Below are 20,782 nucleotides of genomic sequence, written 5' to 3'. Positions count from 1 at the left end.
GCATGCCTAAAGGAAAAATTGTTTTGCACAACATGACACAGGCACTCTGAAAGTTTTGTGTAAATCACAAAACTTGTGTCTCTTAAGAAAGGTCAAGGGGTTAGGAGTGGCTGTTAAAGGCCACACCCTTCCATTTCCCCCATAATTCAAGGGCTGCCTGAAAGGTAACTGCAAGATGGCCACGGAGACTGTGGATCTCCGTCGTGTTGTTCAGTCTGAACCGTTGCATCATTCCTCTATTGTTTTCCTACTGTATAAACAGCCAGGCTGCTGGAAAGCTGTGGAACTCGAATCTAAGGCCCTGTATGTAAACATGCAGTAGTGTTACTGTTTTTCAGTTTACAGTAAACATAGAGCTGCAATACGATGCAGGGGATATTCAGTATTCCTGCCCTCAGAGAATACGTAGATAAAATATCTATTGAGTAGATTCAGAGGTGTTTCCCCAACTATGATTTGTCTCCTCTCTACTACCCCAAGTGTATATTAGCATGGCAGCACCTGTGCCGTGGAACTCCCTGCATCTTGACATTAAGCAGGTGCCTTTACTGTACTGTTTTAGACACATGCTTATGTGCCTATCCAGACACATGCTTTAGTTTACATTTGTTTCATTTTTTTATTCTGCTTTGTTTTTAATGATAGCTTTCTTCATGTTTGTTTTTCTTGGTTTCTTCATTTTAACCATCCATTATATATAACAGAATCTGCACACTGCTTGGACTTTTTTTTTTAGGAAGCAGTTTATATTTCCCCCTAAATAATAACAATAATAATCAAAAATAGTAAATGATTATAATGTGAATACATTGAATGCCACCCATATCCAAAAGTATATATGAAGCACTACCTATCCATGCATTGTTCCCTGTCTCTTAAGATGAAGCAATAATGTCCTGTTATTAAACCAAAGTAATAATGACCTTATTGCTTTAAAGCGTCAAGGTTAGGTAGGTTCTTTTGTCACCTTCCTGCTTCAGACACTGATTTGGGGGAACCTCTAGATAAAATTTCCTGTGCCACTCCCCACCTGAGAGCACACACCACCTTCTTATAACCTTTTCCCACTGCCTATTTGTTTGCCTCCTTCTCTTGAGACCAGTCCACAGCACATCCCAGAGAGAGGACAAGTTGTAAACCATGAATTTGTCACTATGCCTTCTTTTTGCTCTGTTCACTTACTCAATCACTTGTTTAGTGGTAGTAGGTAAACAGGCAACAGCAAGAGCCGGAAACTCCAGATATTGGCAGTGGGCCCAGGCTATGGGTATCATTAGATGCCAGATGATGCCAGCTCTGTAGTGCCTGCCTTGGTGCTAATCATTGTTATTAGTGCCCTTTGCAGCCTTTGTCTTTGCTTGTTGCTTGAATTTTGACTTTGCACAGGGCACTGCTGAAATTTGAGACCCCGAGGTCTGCCAATGTGGCCAGCCATTATGTAAACATAACATTACAATATTGCATTATGTATGAAAAATGTTAGAAATTTTAAAACACACAACGGTTTAAGCAGCAACGTAGGCTAAGCAATGAGGTTCCCTCCTGATGTTGTTTAACTACAGTACCCATCAGCCCAGCCAGTAAGGCTAATGATAAGGATGATGGGAGTTGTAGTTCAAAAACACTAAGGATACCCCATTGACTAGCCTTGCTTTTAAATACAGTTGGTCCAACATAAACATTTTTTTAAACAGTCCAATAAAAGCACATAAAAGGCATTTGGGAGTGGAGTTTTTAGCCATTTTAAATCCTAAGCAGAAGGGTCAACTATACCTCTGTTGGGAGTTCAACAGAGTAGGGGTGCCACTCCTGAAAAAGCCCTGTCCTAGTGCCTGCCCATCTAATCAATCTTAAAGGCAGATTACTTGACCAGGGCCTTAGATGCTGAACTTGGGACATAAGCAGTTACAGATAGCCTTGGCCGTAAGCCATTTAGGGCTTTTAACGCTCAAGACCCATGCTTTGAAATGAACACACTAGTTACCAGTTCAACTGATACAGCATTGTTGCAATGTGTTCAGAACGCTTAGCGCCTGATATAAATTTTTACATTAAGTGGCTGGGAAGTATGATGACCAAACCCTCCGCAATCGCCACTTGATTTTAAACCCTAAGTCTTCACATTCTCTGTTGTTCAGGAAAGACTCTGTGTTCAGTTGGCTGCCTGCCCAACCCTTTTGGTGGGAAAGTCACCTATGAAACAAAAATCTGGTTCTGACAGGTTCTGGGTGACACAAACATGCAGGATCTGTGTGGTGCTGCTACTGAAGCAACCCAACCCACAACATAAGTCAGTGAGCCCTTGTTGCACAGCAGTCAGTAAGTCCTCTCCAGGTGCATTTGTCAACCATTGATTTGCAGGCAGAGGTCTGAGGTCTTCTGCTGCCACTTGTGATTCTTCAAAATGGCAACCCTCCTTTCTTGCAAGAGATGCACAGATGATGGTGAAGAGGAGATGCTGCTAGCCGAAGATCGGCCAGATTTGATTGAGTCTCTTGATTCCAGATGCAACAGCAACAGAAGCTGTTCAGGAGGGGCGAACTTCCTCCAAGAGAAAGAAAGGGAACGCCTATCTGTCCACGAGAGTCTGGATTATTTGCCTTCCCACAGCAGCGTTTACAAGAAGTGGCTGCAGGGACAAAACTACAGGTAATAAACAACCTCTTTTTGTACACACTGGAAATTAGCACTGAATTAGTAACACCGAGTTGGAACCCCATTTGAAATTCACATGAAAGGGAAAATAAGCAATGGGAGTTGTAAGGGAGTTTGGAGTCGGGGATGCACACCTTACGATTTATGCAACTTTCCCTCACTCCAGCATAAGGGATCTGCCTACTTCAATAGGCCTTTGCAGAACAGGCATGAAGAGGGCATGCCCACTATGCTGGGACCCCTGTTTTAAGAAATCAGCAGGAGTTGGGATATTGGAGTTCAGGGATGAGTGCCAGCACCTGTGCATCCCCTTACCCCTCTTTTCTTCCCAGGAGGTTGAAAGGGAAGCAAACGGAAATAACAGGAACCCAGTTTACAGAGGGCTTGGAGGTGTATTCTGCTGCCACGCCATCCAGTGTAGTTAGGCAGGTAATTAGTTATTAGTTTTAGCGTCATTTTGTGTTAAATGGTAAGCTGTATTGCTTTAAAATGGGGTGAGGCCTTGTACAAATGGGGCTACCTCTGTTCAGCCCTGGACTTCTGCTCCAAAGTCCTGTTCCAATGGCACCACCTATACCACCAGAGTTACAGTGCAGCAGGAAGGCAGTACACATGTGCAGCCTGTGATTTTTTTTCTTTATTAAAAAGTCCATGGGTATATAGAAATGATACCTTTGGGTCTGGGTTTTGCTGTTATATACCAGTTAGCATGGGGTCAGCTGCTTCTGTCTTAGAGTGAGTTATATAATTAATGCTCAATTGTATACATTAGGATTTCCTGACAAAACACATGTTTGTTCTTGCTTTGATTTAAACTTTTTGAGAGTCAGTGATATCGAGCACCAGCAGAGAGTTCCATAATAGAAATGGCTTTGGAATAAATATTTCTCATTAGCTTCAAGCTTGATGCAACAAACTTTGTAGTGATCAGCTTTAGCTTTGGGCAAAGATATCCAAACTGATCAAACTGAAGTTTGTCGGTCTGGTTTCATGTTGCTTAACTTCTCCCAACTCCTTTATCGCACTGATTAAGAAAACATTTTCTATAATTAAGTGTGCTGTTCACTCAAAGCAAAGTATTTTTAAAATCTGATCACACACTTACCTCTCTTGTTCAAATCAATGGCATGCAGATGTACCAAAATATGGGTGGTGGTGGGGAACATGCCCTAATTTTCCTCAGCTCGTACAATAATTTATGTAAGAGTCAGATAATTTAAACCTGCATTTTTCTTAGTCCTCAACATGATGACCAGCAGAGACAAAATAATGGGTCAAATATATTTCAAATGGACATGGTGAAAAATATCATTTTGTAGCTTAAGCATTAAAAGCACATCAAGAACACCTGGGCTTTCTACCTGTTCCTAGAAAGATAATTGAAGTGAGTTGCAGGCTATGAAATAGTACTGTCTTCACTTGGCTCACTCCACTTGCACATGGAGGATTCTGCCCCCCCCAAGCTTTCACAGGTTAAACATATTTTCCTTTATTTCCTCTTTGCGCATATGACTGTAAAGTATTATTACATCGAGTGATAAACTTAAACCAAAGTGTTTTGGTGCCACCTATTGGGAACAGTGAAGAGTGCACTCAGATGTTTAGGGGAAAATGCGCTGTTAGGGACCAATGAGGAACTGCCACATTCTGAAGAGATGCAAAACACAGGAAACTCTGCTGGCAGGTTAGAGCAATTTCCAAATCCACAGTGGGGCAAGACCTTCATTTGTACCAATCTGAATGCCACAAAATACAGCAGGGAGGGAAAAGGTACCAGGAACATCCTAAGCATGTCTTCTTAGGAGCAGTTTATAAAAACATAAAACTTGGTAATACACAGTATTGCTGCAAAAGTGCAGGTTACACATCTATAATTATTATAAGAAGGAGAGTCCACTGTGACCACGAAAGGTTGCAGTCTACATTGGACGGATTGATTACAGACTGAGCTTCTTGCTCTTGCTGCAGACTCTGTTTCTCCAGAGAATAACTAGGTCTGGGATTCTTGGAAATGTTAAATAGACCCAATTTCCAGTGGGAAGTGGATCCTTGGATCTATTGTTACATTCTTGCATCAGAGCAGTCATAAGAGACATCACACCTGCTTATTTTAGCTGTTAAGGCAGCTGTAGCGGATAATCAGAAGAGCTAAATGCAGCATATTTGTTACCAGTAAACGATATCTTGAAAGTTTATGCTTGTAATTCTCAACTGTTGTGTCTGGATTAAATTATGAAAATTAAGTCAATTTGCTCTTGTTGCAATTTGTTTTGCAGAACCTAAGATTTGGATCAGGGACAATTCAAAGGGCCAAATTAGAGATGTAGGCAATACTTGCCTAGGGATATGGACTTGAAGCTTTGGGGAAGAAAGAACAAGGCATATGGGTGGAACAAAGAAGTCTCAATCCTTCACTTCTGAGTCATTAGTTAAAGAAAATCATGACTGAAAGACATGAACACCGTTCAATCACAATTCTTCTGAGAGATACCCAGAAGAAACTGAGAGCTCTTCATCTCAAAAACTGAGATTCCAGATTAACTGTTTAGCATTTTAGATGCATTACCAAAAGGCTACTTATTAACATTCTGAGATTACTGCAACTGATACCAATTCCCTTTTATTTTTATTTTTTAGAATGGACTGGGATCGATGGTTGGTGATGGGCATCATTGGAATAATAGTAGGAACAGTGGGTTTCCTGATCCATCAAATAATTGATTATCTCATCAAACTGAAATGGGAACTGGTGAAGAACTACATTCAGGTAACATGGCAGAAAATAATAATCTCTTTGTTCAAATTACTTTGGGGGAAGTAATAAAGTCCAAGTAAGATTTTGTTACCTGATATTGGCATCATGCCACCTCTGTCCCTGATGACCTCTCTTTCTACAGACACTGAATGACATACTCGGGTAAAGTGTGCATAACAATGCACAGATTTCTGAAAATAACATACAAATAATCTTCATTAGGGGAGACTGCTTTGCAATAAAAATTATATTAGTGAAGATTGAATGCAAATTGTGTATATTAAGAGAAATTTGCACTAAAATGCTGATGAATTATTTATATTATAATATTTATATTATATGTATTTATTATATATATATTTGTAGGGTTTTTTAAAAACCCTATGAATTGCTGCAAAAATGTGGAGAACAGAATTTAAGATTGGAAACATAAGGAAGCAAGGTACTGTAATTGAAATTGACAGATTCATACATCCCCACTTAGGAAGAACAGTTTTTGATAAAGCTAAGCTAACCTGAACTTGGTCATAGCATGGGAGCCCTTTGTAAGCCACAGTGAACTATGACCCTGGCTACCCACATGTCTTACTTTTAGGTTTCCCAGAGGCATCTGGTTGTGGGAAACAGGCTGCTAGATGCGATAGACCTTTGGTCTACTCCAAAATCACCTTTTATTCTTGCTTGGACATAACTGTAACAATTAAAGCATTGTGAAAGGGAGGCTTGAAGAATGCTGGAGTCTAGAATCATGCTGTAGTGGACTCACCCTGCTAATTGCCCCCAATTAAATATAGTGGACTGACTGCAAAATACTCCAATTAAACAAATTTCTACAATTTATCACAGGCTATCTTGTGTGAGGGAAAACTTAGTGATTTAGAGTCTCAAGCAGGAGTTCATCAAATAAGATAAGTTTTATTTACAAACAGAGGTTGGTGAAACCAAGTTGGGTCAGGAGATGCTTTTTTTCAGGTAGAAGTTAACTTATTAGTTAAACTAAATATAAAGATGTCACAGGCTTAAACACAGAAGTCTATGCACAGCTTTTCTTAAACTTCAGTTGCTAAAAATCAGTTGTTATATTTCAGGTAGATGTTCAGGTTTCTAGAATTGGTGGTAAAATGCTTAACTCAGTTTCTGTTCCTTTACTTAGCTATTACAGGTGTTACAGTTAAATACTTTTGACACAGCACAGCTTCCTTCACAGATTAATATTTTGGTTCATGAGTGAGGGGCACTTTTAGTCAGTTACCCACTCTTTGAGCAATCCCACACCTGAGGCATTCTAATTAGTATAACAGACCCAGGGGATCACCTCATCCCTTGTTACTGGCTTGGAAGTCTTCTGTACCTAGAAGAACTATCCCCTCCTGGCTATACTGAGGCCCAGGTAGTCTGTATTCCCACAGCTGCTACCTTCCCTGGTCAGACTCAGTCCTTCGCTTAACTCCAGTTAACTGTATTCTGTCCCAAGACACTTAACACGATCTTACTTTCTAAGCTACAACGGCGCTTAGATATTAGCTATAGATATTTTCCTCAGAACAGATGTTAAACGCAAATTTGAACCAACTCTCTCAGACAAACCCTATCCTAATCACTGTCTCCCATCTCAAATTAAGCCCTATCTAAAACAAAAAACACAAACTCCCTCAGAAACTGCTCCTTTTATTCTCCCTCCCAAAGTGCTGCTCCACCCCACCTCTGGCTAGCTGTCTTGGCAGCCATTTGGAGAGAGGCTCCAGCGCTCTGGTAGGATTCTGAGGGACTGCATCACCAGTCTCTGGGCTGGCTCTGCTGCCTGTCACACATGCCACATCTACATCATACATAGTAAACTCTTATATCACTTTATATCAATTCGTGCTTCTCACAAAGGATCCCAGGAACTGTTAGGTTGTTAGGTGACCCCCTCAATGAGCTACAATTCCCAGCACCCTTGCAAAACTACAGTTCCCAGGGTTCTTAGGTGGCAGCCATTATTGTTATGGTGTGGATATGATAAGTAATAACATGTTAAAGAATGAAGTCACAAAGTATATTTACATTTTTATTTGTTGTAAAAATGGGAATAACAACTACCATGAGTGCACCACACAGGGGTGCAGTATATGTTAACTATAGTCCCATGGTTGTAGCAAAGACCCCAAGTCAGTTTTTAAACACCATACTACACCAATTTTGTGTTCTCCAAGAGAGACTCCAAGAGAACTGCTACTTTCTTAGATAGGCAACTGAAATAACAGAAATTGTCAGTGGATTTAATAATGGTTCCCTCGGTGTTTATAGCTGATGTGACAGGCCCAATACTCGGCCTGTGGTACACACACAGCTTAGTTTCTATTTTCTTTAGATTGAGGCCCATAATAAATTGGTATGCTGACTGCTTGAGCAGTCTGTACAGAATGTGCATCTTGTTGAGTCTGTTGACAACAAGAACGCAGTTGTCAACAGAGAGGACATCATGGTTCAGTCAGTCCATCAGGTCTTATTTTAATGTGGCAGAGGTTAACAGCATCACCATCAAGGTAAAAACAAATGGAGACTAACCATTATACTTAAGGCTGCATCTAGCACAGCATGGAAGGATCTAAGAAGGAAGAACCATAGAGGGCATCTCCTTATAGCACCAGTTGCAGCATCTTCTTCCATGGGTGTAGCCAAGATTTTTGCTGGGGGGGGCAGAACCTCAGATTTGTATTGATTTAGGGGGGCAGCTGCTCCCCTTGCCCCCCCAACTACACCCATGCCTTCATCTCTTTGTTACACATGCTCTTGTTGACATCCATCTGCCTTGAGAGACAATGGAGGAGTGTGACTTTGAGGTTGATGTCAAGCTGTTGGAAGGTTGCAGCCCCTGCTGTAGCTGTAGAGACTGATGTAGGAGAGACATGTTTTGTTGCAGCTGGGGCATAATAGCCAGTTGTCAACTGTCTTTGATACACTCAGTTGTCTTGTCTGAGCTTTCAAGCTCAGAGCAACCAAAGAATAGAAGGTAGGCAACAAAATTGGGAAGAGACCTTTGACATTACAAGTCACATGTAAGCAAACTTGACATTACAAGTCACATGTAAGCAAACTTCAGGTAATCAAAGGAGAATATATAAATTATGTATATCCCTTTAGTTTGCAAAGAGGTTGACCCAAATTGCATGTATCTGGTCTTCCTGGATGACTGCAGAGTAAGCACATGTTTGCAATTTACCGTCAAAGATCTGACCTGAGGCCAAGACAGGAAATCTGTGGTAGCTTGCTGAGCCATTTAAATTTGGGAAACAAAAACAGCATCTTTGACTTACAGGCACAAGAGAATCCAATCTCAACAAAATGACTTTTTTTCTTGCAAATTTGTGGGAGTCAATTTACTTGCAAAGGGCAGTGGAGACAACATGATTCTGGCTAACCCAAACACAAACAGTTCAAAATGGAATGGGATGACAGTCAGACAAAATTGGTGGAATGGAAGGCATATTTTATAACTTTCTATAATAATTCTATAAGGTATTCACTAAGAAAACTGTACAGCCTTTGTTGATTGGATATTGGGATATATGGGTAGCTATGTGTAATGGTTCTAGGGGTTGCTTGTGCGTAAGCCGGTGCAAACACCTGGCTGGGTTGCCTGAGTGAACCTTTTCTGTCCGGACAGCCACTCACCCGTGGCTGTCTCAATCGCTGGCAGAATCCATCAGTGGGCGTTTCTTAAACTTCTTCCAGCAAAGAAGCTCTTTGATGCCTAGTCTCCTCCTACTCTCTCTGCGCGAAAGCCTTCTGCGCAAGGAGGGCGTAGGCAGCGGAGGACCCCTACTCTCCCCGCTGGTCCCCGGCAAGGAGTCATGGGACCGCCTCGCCACTTCCCCCCTCTGCCCCCCTTCTCCACTGGTGCTACACTGATTCTCTTCCCCAGAAGATGGGCTGCCTCTCCCAATCCCGGGACGCTCTCTGGAATCCCTCTGGATTTTGCTCTCTCCCTCCGGCACTGATGGCAGTTCCCTGACACTATGGTATTATTCAGGAAGAGCATTTTGATGAGCATTTGCCTTGAGAAAGATGAGGGTGCAAAATCTTAAAATAATTAATAGTCAAATTACATTTTAAGCAATATTAAAATAAAGTTTGTTCTAAATAGGAATCCACACACAATTCTATAGATGCCCAATAGTAAATTCCATTGATTTGAATCAGAATTTTTCCTAGGCATTGTAACCTCAGCTAGGCATGCAGTAAAAGGGATTTCTTGAAAATAAAGTAAGTTGTAAGTAACCGGTATGTCAAGTGACACTAAAAGTGCCTTTTTTGTCTTTAATCCTTTAAAATAAATGTGAATATAGTTAATTAATATGCAATATATGTTACGGTTGCCATATTTCAAGAAGTAAAGATCTGGACACCCTCAAAGTTGTTGAGGAATAATGAAGATCCAGGACAAACTGCTGCCTGGATATTCCCCCCGGACGTCACTTCCGCCTTTGAAATCCCGGTAATGTCCGGGAAATCCTGGATGTATGGCAGCCCTAATATATGTGACATGGGATCTTGCTATTTTCAGCTCAGACAATACTCCCTGTTTAATGGCTATTTCATTCAAGTGATCAATTTCAAATATTGTAAAACAGAGAGCATAAATCCACATGATGACTTCCTTCTATGAACATGTGTTCTTTAAAGACACGTATTCAGCTAAGTGTACTCAGAGCAGACCCATTGAAATTAATGGATCTAGCTTAGTCATGCTCATTCTTTTCAATAGGTCTGCTCTACATAAAACTTAGTTGTAAAAAAACATTTTTACCAAGAGCTGTAATGGCTGGTGAGGTGGTTTGGTAGCTGAAACTGCTGGCACCTGCTATATGACAATTGTATGTGTGTGTTGGAGGGGGGGTCCTGTCCATATATTTTAGCAATGGGAGAAGTTGATGGGGGCAGATGGTGCTGTACTCATCACTGTGCATAGGATGCTGGACAAGATGGGCAATTGGTCTGATCTTTAAGGCTCTTACGTTCTTCTAATATGTGGATTGACAATGTATTTGTTTGGCAAATGAATATCCTACCATATTAAGCAGTTTTTCTACCAATAACTATTTATTTTGTAAAACTGGCAGAAAGGCAACTTTCATATGACCTGGTTATATATACTTGGAATTGGACTGGCTATGATCATTGTATCCTCAGGACTGGTTGTGGTAAGTACTGAACACCTGCTTCTTGCTCAGTTTTTAAAATATCAGGATATGATATGTTTGCCTGGCTGGAATGTGTTCCGTGATAATGCTTGTTGCTTGCCTATGTGGAAGATAGAAAAGGTGTGTGTATTTGTGTTTTGTGTGTGTAGAAACTAGCCTACTGTAGAAGGTAAAATTCATATTAACTTTTCTGTCCAATTTTGCCCCTGGTCCCACCTACCCCTAGCATGTGGCCCCTGGAAGGTTGCCTCAGGCTGAAAAAGTTCTTACACTCCTCATTTAGGCATGTTTACCTGATAATCCAGGACACGGGTGGTGTTGTGGGTTAAACCACAGAGCCTAGGGCTTGCCAATCAGAAGGTCAGTGGTTCGAATGCCCGTGACTGGGTGAGCTCCTGTTGTTTGGTCCCAGCTCCTGCCCACCTAGCAGTTCGAAAGCATGTCAAAATGCAAGTAGATAAATAGGTACCGCTCCAGCGGGAAGGTAAACGGCATTTCCGTTCGCTGCTCTGATTCGTCAGAAGTGGCTTAGTCATGCTGGCCACATGACCTGGAAGCTGTACACCAGCTCCCTCGGCCAATAAAGTGAGATGAGCGCCGCAACCCCAGAGTTGTCTGCTACTGGACCTAATGGTCAAGGGTCCCTTTACCTTTTTACCTGATAATCCTGTTGACTGACGAATCATGACTTGATATTGGATAACATTTGATTCGAGCTGTGCTATGTGAGCTTATGTGGCTGCTACAATAATATTGCCTTTTTCTTTTCCCAGTTCTTTTGTCCAACAGGTGCACCAAGTGGATTACCGGAAGTCATAGGTTTTCTGAACGGAGCTTCTATTCAGCACATTTTTAATATCAGAACTTTTGTGGGAACTTTTGTCTCTTGTGTTCTGGCTGTGGCATCTGGGCTATTCTGTGGACCAGAAGGTCCCATGATTCACTTGGGGTGAGAAATCAATATTTTAAAAGTTACAGATTTTAAAGAAAATAGGGATAGGAAGAATGGAATGGAGAATATTGGGAAAAGGCATTAGATGACTGGCACCCTGAATAAGCACACTTCCTACTGCAATATTTTGTTGCATGCCCACTCATATATATATATAAAACACATAGATAAAATCTTATGAGTATAATCCATAATATAAAGAATGAATTTAATTTGTCATTGCTATTATATTAAAAATATTGGTCACTTTTTCTCACCGAGCAACTCAAAGCAGCTTGCAACCAACTAGTTTTGCATGCCTTCTGCCAACTGGTTATTTGATTTTTTTAATTTGAAACTTTGTAAATCAGAAAATTAAATATACCATTAATTTTTCACAATACTTTCCCCAGTGCAATAATAGGATATGGATTGAGCCAGTCCAAGCCAAAGATCCTTGGAATGAATCTCCCCTCCTTTACCAGATTTTGGAACTCAGCTGACAAGTAAGAGACCTTATCAAATAAGTATGCAATAGTTAACTAAAAAGGGTTACTGGCTGCCTTAATTTAGGTAACATGTAAAATAACAATAGAAACACGTAACTGTAATGGTGTCTTCAGTGGAAACATAGAGTTGCGTATCCGGTGCTATCAAACAGTTCAATGGGACTTTACATTCTTCTCTGCCATTTGGCAGTCTCCACAGATTTGGGGAGAGCCTGAGGGCTGCAGGAGGAAAGAATAGAAGTAGAAGTTTGCTTCTGCAATGTTGGACTCAGCTCATAAGGGCTATACTGCTGAAGAATTGTATGGACGCTTTCTTTAGGAGAAACAAGGGTCCGTTTTGGATGCAAAAATCCAGACAGCTTTCCTCCTAAATCATGCCTCCACAGCAGCAAATACAGCATTTCAAACAGCAGTTCACAGTGCAATGTATATGTGTTTACCTGGAAGTAAGACAAAAGGTGGTCATCGCGGCTTAATGCTGTGTGGTGTGAGTGTGGTGCAGAATCCACATCCACATGTGTTTGTCTTGACTGGTGAAGCTTGATTAGTGAAACCTGGTTATGTTGCACTTTTGAGCACCATCATTATGAAGCATACAGCTGCCAAATAGAATATGGTAAAGCTGCTACGTTGAATGCATAGAATAAATGAGGTTTAAGGCTGCTCATCTGATTTTTAATTGCCTTCTCACGTATGTTTCAATAGTGGCTTACTTATTTACAGAGCATGAACAAAACAGAACTTTCAGGTCAAAATGGTCAGGGGATTTTTAAATGGATGTTGCTCACATGAAATGACTTCATGCAATGTGACATGGAGAATGCTACTTCTGTATAAAATAACATATTTTCAAGATACTTGGATGCGATAAATCACCAGATCTTGCAGTATGGACATGAATCACAAACACTTTATCTTCTATTTGTGAAATGCTGGCATTTGCAAATGCATGGGGTGCCCTGTAAGATCTTACTTTAAACAGGATCTATTATACCAGTGTTATTGTTCATGTCAAGCCTGCATTTGGAAAGCTTTGAATGATCAAGTTCCATAGCCTTAAAACAGTGGATTATAAAAATATGTAAATAAAACATGTGCCTTTGACCGTACTGTTTGTTGTATCTCCAAACAAAAAGCCATTACAAACTATCTGTGGCTCAAGGATAACCAGACAGCCCAAATAAACATGATACATTTTGCTTTTTAACTTGCCTCAACAATTAGTGAAATAACTTAGAGATGTGTTTGTTAAGCTGTTACTTATGGAAGAAATTTGCCCCGTGACCAATGGCACATATTTCTGAAGTATTTTTGCATGTTCATTAAAATCCCCATGGCAGTTTGAATCCACCTGATACGGGTCACAACCAAATACATTGGCCCTTGAGGTCTATCTAGTAATAGAGGACTTGGGTTAATTCAGTTTGACAAGAGTTGGCTAGATTGCTGTTGCATAGCTTGCTATGGGCATTTCCAGATGACCTGTTCATCCTGATTTGTTTGCAGGGAGATAGGACAATGTTGGCTGCTCAGAGAGCATTCACCAGTAGCGGCTGGTGAGGCAGTAGGTGTAGGGTACCCAACACAGTGGGACGCGGGTGGCGCTGTGGGTAAAACCTCAGTGCCTAGGGCTTGCTGATCGCAAGGTCGGCGGTTTGAATCCCCGTGGCGGGGTGAGCTCCCGTCATTCGGTCCCAGCTCCTGCCCACCTAGCAGTTCGAAAGCATCCCTAAGTGCAAGTAGATAAATAGGTACCGCTTTATAGCGGGAAGGTAAACGGCGTTTCCGTGTGCGGCGCTGGTGCTGGCTCGCCAGATGCCGCTTAGTCATGCTGGCCACGTGACCCGGAAGTGTCTCTGGACAGCGCTGGCTCCCGGCCTCTTGAGCGAGATGAGCGCGCAACCCTAGAGTTGGACACGACTGGCCCGTACGGGCAGGGGTACCTTTACCTTTACCTTACCCAACACAGCAGGTTTCTGAGAAGCAGAGGGGCAGCTATGAGGAGCTTGGCATAGTGCAGCGCATGGTGGCAGAGCCAATCCAACACTCCTGCCTGTATGCACCACACTGAGCTCCCTGAATTGGGGCCCTTCCTGTCTCTATACACAGCAGCAACCCGGTGGGTTGGGAAGCCAGGAGAGCAACACAGCCCCCTCACCCCCACTAGTGCCTTACCAGCTGCTACTGGTATTCAGTCTTGCAGGAAGGTTAGTTGACTATGCAAGTGTTAGCCTACACTTTCCGGTACCTTTCCCAATCACTTTCCTCATTGCAAAAGTCTGAACTTTTGGAGAAGTGGATTTGTTTCACAAGCCCTCCTAATCAAAAACAGTTGTGACATTTGAATTTTTGTTGCGGAATTGAATCCCACCTGAAAATAGCAAGTCTGGAAGTGCCATATGCACCATTCAAAAGCAGGTATCATTTTGACTTTATTTTGCTCTGAGAAAATATATAAAGTTGGCACTTATTTCAAGCTCATGACAAAGTAATTAATTATGCATGCTGTTTTGTGAACTAAAGATGAAGAAACAAAATAAAAAAATCCTTCCAGTAGCACCTTAGAGACCAACTAAGTTTGTTATTGGTATGAGCTGAATCTGAAGAAGTGTGCATGCACACAAAAGCTCATACCAATAACAAACTTACCGTAGTTGGTCTCTAAGGTGCTACTGGAAGGATTTTTAAAATTTTGTTTCGACTACAGCAGGCCAACACAGCTACTAAAGATGAAGAGTATATCTTACTTTAAAAAGTAATGGGATTATCCTGAAACTCTGTTCTCTCCTCTCCCCCCACCCCACACTCCTCTTTGTTACAGGAGGAATTTTGTTACGGCTGGTGCTGGAGCAGGGATTGCCTCTGTGTTCCATGCTCCAGTGGGTGGACTTCTATTCACACTGGAGGAGGTGGCCTCTTTCTGGGATATCAAGCTAGCCTGGCAAACGTTCTTCTGCTGCATGACGGCTGCCTTCACCACAGATCTCATCTCCTCTTCTCTCTGTGGGTTTGTCTACAGGGGCCAATTTGGATTTTTCAAAGCAGAGATGAGGATTTTATTTTGGGTATGTACTACATCCACACTAAATTAAGCCAAGGCCACGTGTGTATTTTGCTGTGCCTGTTTATTTAAAATATTCATATTCCACTTCACCTTATGTTCAAGGTTGCTTATCCTATGAGGAAAAGCTGCCACATTGGGGGCTTTTTGAAGTTTAGAGAAAAGGTGAATAAGAGGTGGCCTGATAGACGTGTATAAATTTATGAGTGACCTGGACAAAGTGGATGGAAGAAAAGCTTCCCTTCCCTTCTCATAACACTAGAACTCATTGTCATCCAATGAAATTGAATGTCGGAGGATTCAGGCAAGCAAAAGAAAGTACTTCTCCATGCAGCACATAGTTCAGGGGTAGGCAACCTAAGGCCCGTGGGCCAGATGCGGCCCAATTGCCTTCTCAATCCAGCCTGCGGACGGTTCGGGAATCAGTGTGTTTTTACATGAGTAGAATGTGTGCTTTTATTTAAAATGCATCTCTAGGTTATTTGTGGGGCATAGGAATTTGTTCATTTTTTTCTTCAAAATATAGTCCGGCCCACCACATGGTCTGAGAGTTGGTGGCTGAAAAAGATTGCTGACCCCTGATATAGTTAAACAGAAGAACTTGCTCCCATAGGAGGCAGCAGCAACCCCCAACTTACGGTAGATGGCTCTGAAAGTAGATTAGACAAATTCGTGGAGGATAAGGCTATCAATAGCAACTAGCCATGATGGCTGTGCTCTGGCTCTACAGTCAGAGGCAGGAAGAAGAAGAAGAAGAAGAAGAAGAAGAAGAAGAAGAAGAAGAAGAAGAAGAAGAAGGAGAAGAAGAAGAAGAGTTTGGATTTGATATACTGCCTTATCACTACCTGAAGGAGTCTCAAAGCGGCTAACATTCTCCTTTCTCTTCCTCCCCCACCACAAACACTCTGTGAGGTGAGTGAGGCTGAGAGACTTCAAAGAAGTGTGACTAGCCCAAGGTCACCCAGCAGTTGCATGTGGAGGAGCGGAGACACGAACCCGGCTCCCCAGATTACGAGTCTACTGCTCTTAACCACTACACCACACTGGCTCTCAATGCTTTTAAATACCAGTTGCTGGTAACCACAGGAGGGGAGAGGGCTCTTGTGCGCAGGTCCTGCTTGCAGACTTCCCATTGGCATCTGGTTGGCCACTGTGAGAACAGGATGCTGGACTAGATGGGCCATTGGCCTGATCCAGCAGGTTCTGCTTATATTTTTTTAGAATCATAATTAAAATTCCATAAAACAGAATTACAAATAAGTTGAACATCTAAAACAGCAGTAATAAACACCCAGCTCAACTGATTTCAGCTTCCAAACACCATCCTGAATAAAAAAACATTGCAGACTCTTAACATTTTTAAAAAATTAAATTTATATACAACACTTCATCTGAAGATCATAGGGTAGTTTACAACATAAAAACATTCTTCTGAAAATGATCACAAGTGTGCTTTGGTTAACTTTCTCTGGAAGGCCATTCCACAACCCTGAACAATCATCCCCCAAAATGCTCAAATCTTTGCTGAGGTTGACTTGACCTCAAACAATGATGGAACACTGAACAGGGCACCAGATCAGGTGGGAATAAATCATTCTGTTAGGTGTGCATGTCTAAGACCATAAAGAGCTTTAAAGATTAAGAACAGTGAGTGGTATCCAAGGCAAATTGTACTCAGAGCAGACCCATTCAAATGAATGAACATGACTAACGTAGGGCCATTAATTTCAATGGGTCTACCTTGAGTAAAACTATTGGGCTATAACTCAGTGTCTTGAATTGTTAGCAGATGGCTCCTGCCTCCCCATTATCACCAGGACAATATCAGAAGATTATGGGTAACATTCATCCTGGTTTTAGTGAATACTCTGGGCAGGAGCAGATGCATCTTAGGAATCCTGCAGAGCAGGAAACAGCTTTGAGGCAATTCAGGGGGTGAGAATCATGTGTGGGGAACCCAGGCTGCTTCTCCCTTCTATATTTCCCCACTTTGAAACTGATTTCTTTAAAATAAGGAAGTTCCTACAATGTGCCTTTGGCCCTCTTTTAACTTGCTTGCTCCATATGTGGATCTTAATATGGGAAAGACCACAGTTTCGACTGATTTAAGGCATATGCCACTTCATACTTCTCATGTGAATGTGCCATAAAACACAGGAGACTGTTTTATAAACTGGAGAGTAATCCAAACAAAGATTGAGGCGAAACATAGTTGGGGACAAGTAATACCTTCATAATATCGGTGTTCTTGGCAAGATTGGAGACTTACGGAGAGAACTGAGTGAGAGAAACCTTTTGCAGAACAATCTTGTTTTATAGCAGTGCTTTGAACAATCCTAAAAACTGACTAGAAGTACCAATATAGTTTTCCATTTCATGTTTGAATTCTTTATCTCATATGATTTCTTGCAGGCTCATCTTTAGTATTCCTTTGTGGACTCATCTTCTTTCTCATCTGATCCTCAACCAGATGTATGATAAGGGAATTTAGCAAATATAATTGAATGTGGATGTAATGGAAAAGTGGGTAGGAGGGAGAGAAAACTCTTAAGAAATAGGCTCATGGAAACACACTTATCTGTCCAAGAATGTCCTCCTGAGCAATTTAGGGACTAGCTACTCATTTTTTTTATTTTTTGCAAAACATATTACAATGACGTCAGCATTATGTGTCCAGAGCACTGCCTAGTCCTATGTTGTTAGATAAGTTTCAATTCTTAAGCCCCAAGAATGTGGACAAGGTGCTTGAATTGGTCAGGGTGACCACTTTTGCTCTGGACCCTTGCCCCTCTTGGCTGATAAAAACTAGCTGGGCCAGGGAGGTGATTTATGCCTCCTTTTGAGAGTGAATGGTCCCTGTCTGCTTGAAGGAGGCAGTAGTAAAATCATTCCTTAAGAAATCCTCACTGGATTGGGAAAGTCAAAGTTATTACCGACCAGTTGCCAATCTTCCCTCCTTGGCGAAGGTTCTTGAGCAGGTGGTCGCAGACCAGATCCAGGCACTCTTGGAGGAAACTGATTTTCTAGCTACATTTCAATTGAGGTTTAGGCTTAGTTTTGGAGCAGAAACTGTTTCGGTTGTAAACTGTCCTATGGGCGTAGTCAAGGAGGGGCAGGGAGGGGCAGCTGCCCCCACCCCAGATCAAGTGAAACAATAGGAATACTTAACTAACTGACCAATCACGTCAGTTCTGTCCCTTAACAAAAGTCCTGTCCCCCCCAACAAAGTCTTGCCCCCCCTAACAAAAATCCTGGCTACACCCATGAACTGACCTGTGACCCTCATATGAAGGGCTGTATAGAAATTAAATAAATAAATAAATAAAACAAGTTAGTTTTAGTAACTTGCATACATATTTTGGCACATCTATGGCATGGTTTCCATACTTGAGCAAACAAAGTTCTGCAGGCATAACAAATAACAAAAGTATGTTCAAAATGAGTACCTTTTAATGTTACATTCTAGGCCCAAGGACAGGCAGGGGGTAAGCAATTGACCAATAAACTGTGGTCCTTGGCATCTTCAGTTTTCCCATATATGTAGGATAATGATACTTGACACATTGTTTTGCCCACTGAAGTAACTTTTAAGTGCTGTTAACCTGAGAAGATAATTCTCTTCTGGCTAGACAGGATAAAACTGGCACAAACTCCTGTCTTCTGGATTTGTGCTAAGCCACCTTACTGTAACAAAGGGGCACAGACCTTGGCAGATATAATGAAAAGAGAGTTGAAACTTTGGATTGTATTACAACACCTGCCGTAGGAAAGTTAGCCTAATAATGCTACATTTGTGAACAATTCATTTTTATCAGATAGCGTTTACAAAGAACTGCTGTTCCTTCGTGGATAGTTCGATAAAAGAATGTAGGCCAGCATACCTTTGGTACTTTATAATATCTATTAACTTAATATTGATAGCAAAAGAGATTACTCATGGATTTGCCAGACATAAACACAAGCAGTTCTACTGCGTCCGATCAGACCAACAGCTTAGCTCAGACTTAACTACATGCTTGGGAGACATTTCCAAAAGAAGCTATTATGTCACCCTCCACCAGGGCCCTGGTTACCAGAGCTATTAGCCACTGTTACAGAAGAAGAAAAGATGTGGCAGGATTTTGTTTAATTCCACTCAAACTCAGACCTTGGGATTTTGGGTGATTTCAGAAGGGTCAAGAATAAAAGGCAAAAATGAACGGAAGATGTCCAAAGGTGCTGTAGAAGTCAAGACTCACTTTATTTTTAGAAAGTTGTTTGACACATTTCAAGCTGTGCAGCTTTTTCTTTCCAAGGGTATTTCCCTTGTGCAACTCTTTGCAGAGAAAGCAACGTTCTTTTTGCACTTGCCTTGTTTAGGTGAAGAGACAGGTGGTAAATGGTGGGGGAGAGAACTTGCTCTCTCTGGAAAGGGTCTTGCAAGAAAACACATTTTCAAGGGTATTTAAAGCCCTAGTTAGCTCATTTTGGGGCTGTGTACACATTACCAGTTTAAAACTCAACTAGGCCTGCCCCTCCTCAGTTTGGATTAAAACTGGTTTGGGTGAAAACACGTCAAAATGCAGCATTTTATAGGAAACAACAGAATAGATACAGGATTGTCGCTTACATTGTGCATATACCACTTGTGCATCTATGATCAGAAACAGGTACTTGTTGGTAGTGGCACCTGGTTGGGTTTATGGAACATCTTCCTTTGAGGAAGTTTTTACTCAACATGAAGAAAAGCCACTTTGCCACAATTGCCATACAGAACAATACAGTGGATTATAATGACTTCCGCCTTGAGTTACAGTTTATAGTCCTTTATAAGTTTATTTAGGATATTTCACAAAAGAGCAATTGATTTTGACTCCCACTCTCCTGGAGGAACTGTTGCCAATGTGGTTTCTACCACAGCTTCACTGTTTTTTTTTTGCTTGCCAGCTAGGCTAGATAATCAAATGCTTTCATTTCATTTAGTGTGGGGCTCCAGGGAAATCTGGCTGCTTTCATGTTTTATAGCCAAACTCTGAGCAGAGAGCTTGTGGGTTATGTCAAGAAAAAAACCAACATTTATTTTCTTCAGTTTATGCTGAACATAGCAATGTAAAGAAGTCTTAAGACCCTTGATTTTCCAAGGGTAGGATTTTATGGAAGTCTGAATTTATTATTTATAATTTCTGCAGTACTATGCACACTTAACCTGGGAATAAGCGTGCATAGGACCAAGCAGCACAACTTGCTACTACTCAGAACAAAGTGTAGTTCATCTTGGTTGGATTTAAGTTTTAAAGAGCAGGGAAAATGTGAAATGTACTCAAGTAGGAACTATGAACCAAGATAAATCTTATGAACTCATGCTGCAAATGTAATGCACACTGTGTTAGAAGAAACATGTTAGAAGACAAAAATAAATTATATATAATGCATATTTCACTTGTAATAGCTTATGGTTCAGCTTCAGTTATATCATGCAGGTTCTTTTTTTCTTTTGGAGAAAGCTATATGTAGCAGAATCAATGGGCGACTCTTTGCTGGAGGTATGCCAGCCAAGTAGCTATAGGGCAGTGCGGGGGAACAAAGTTAAAATGTTCATTACCGCTCCACCCACTTTCTACCTCTGGCCCCACACAGCGTTGACATATGAACCACATAAATTTGCCCAAAAGGAATGCAGCCCACAGGCTGAAAGAGGTTCCACAC

At 41.4% G+C, this 20,782-nt stretch overlaps 1 protein-coding gene across 1 annotated transcript in view; it reads left to right on the top strand.

Moving 5' to 3' along the window:
• The first annotated feature begins 762 nt into the window (after window positions 1-762).
• LOC308481459 (chloride channel protein C-like) overlaps window positions 763-20,782 on the top strand; it is an 86,948-nt gene continuing 66,928 nt past the window's right edge. Inside the window, exons 1-6 of the mRNA XM_081013839.1 lie at window positions 763-2,649; window positions 5,293-5,422; window positions 10,516-10,596; window positions 11,370-11,545; window positions 11,941-12,033; window positions 14,858-15,101. Of these exons, the coding sequence (XP_080869965.1) occupies window positions 2,405-2,649; window positions 5,293-5,422; window positions 10,516-10,596; window positions 11,370-11,545; window positions 11,941-12,033; window positions 14,858-15,101 (969 nt within the window). The 5' untranslated portion in view covers window positions 763-2,404. The remainder of the gene's footprint in view (window positions 2,650-5,292; window positions 5,423-10,515; window positions 10,597-11,369; window positions 11,546-11,940; window positions 12,034-14,857; window positions 15,102-20,782) is intronic.

The sequence above is a fragment of the Podarcis pityusensis genome (assembly GCF_964106645.2).
Source record: "Podarcis pityusensis genome assembly, chromosome: 7".
In the NCBI taxonomy this organism is placed as follows: domain Eukaryota; kingdom Metazoa; phylum Chordata; class Lepidosauria; order Squamata; family Lacertidae; genus Podarcis; species Podarcis pityusensis.
Note: the sequence above shows the minus strand (reverse complement) of the source record. Positions and strands in the feature narration are given on the sequence as shown.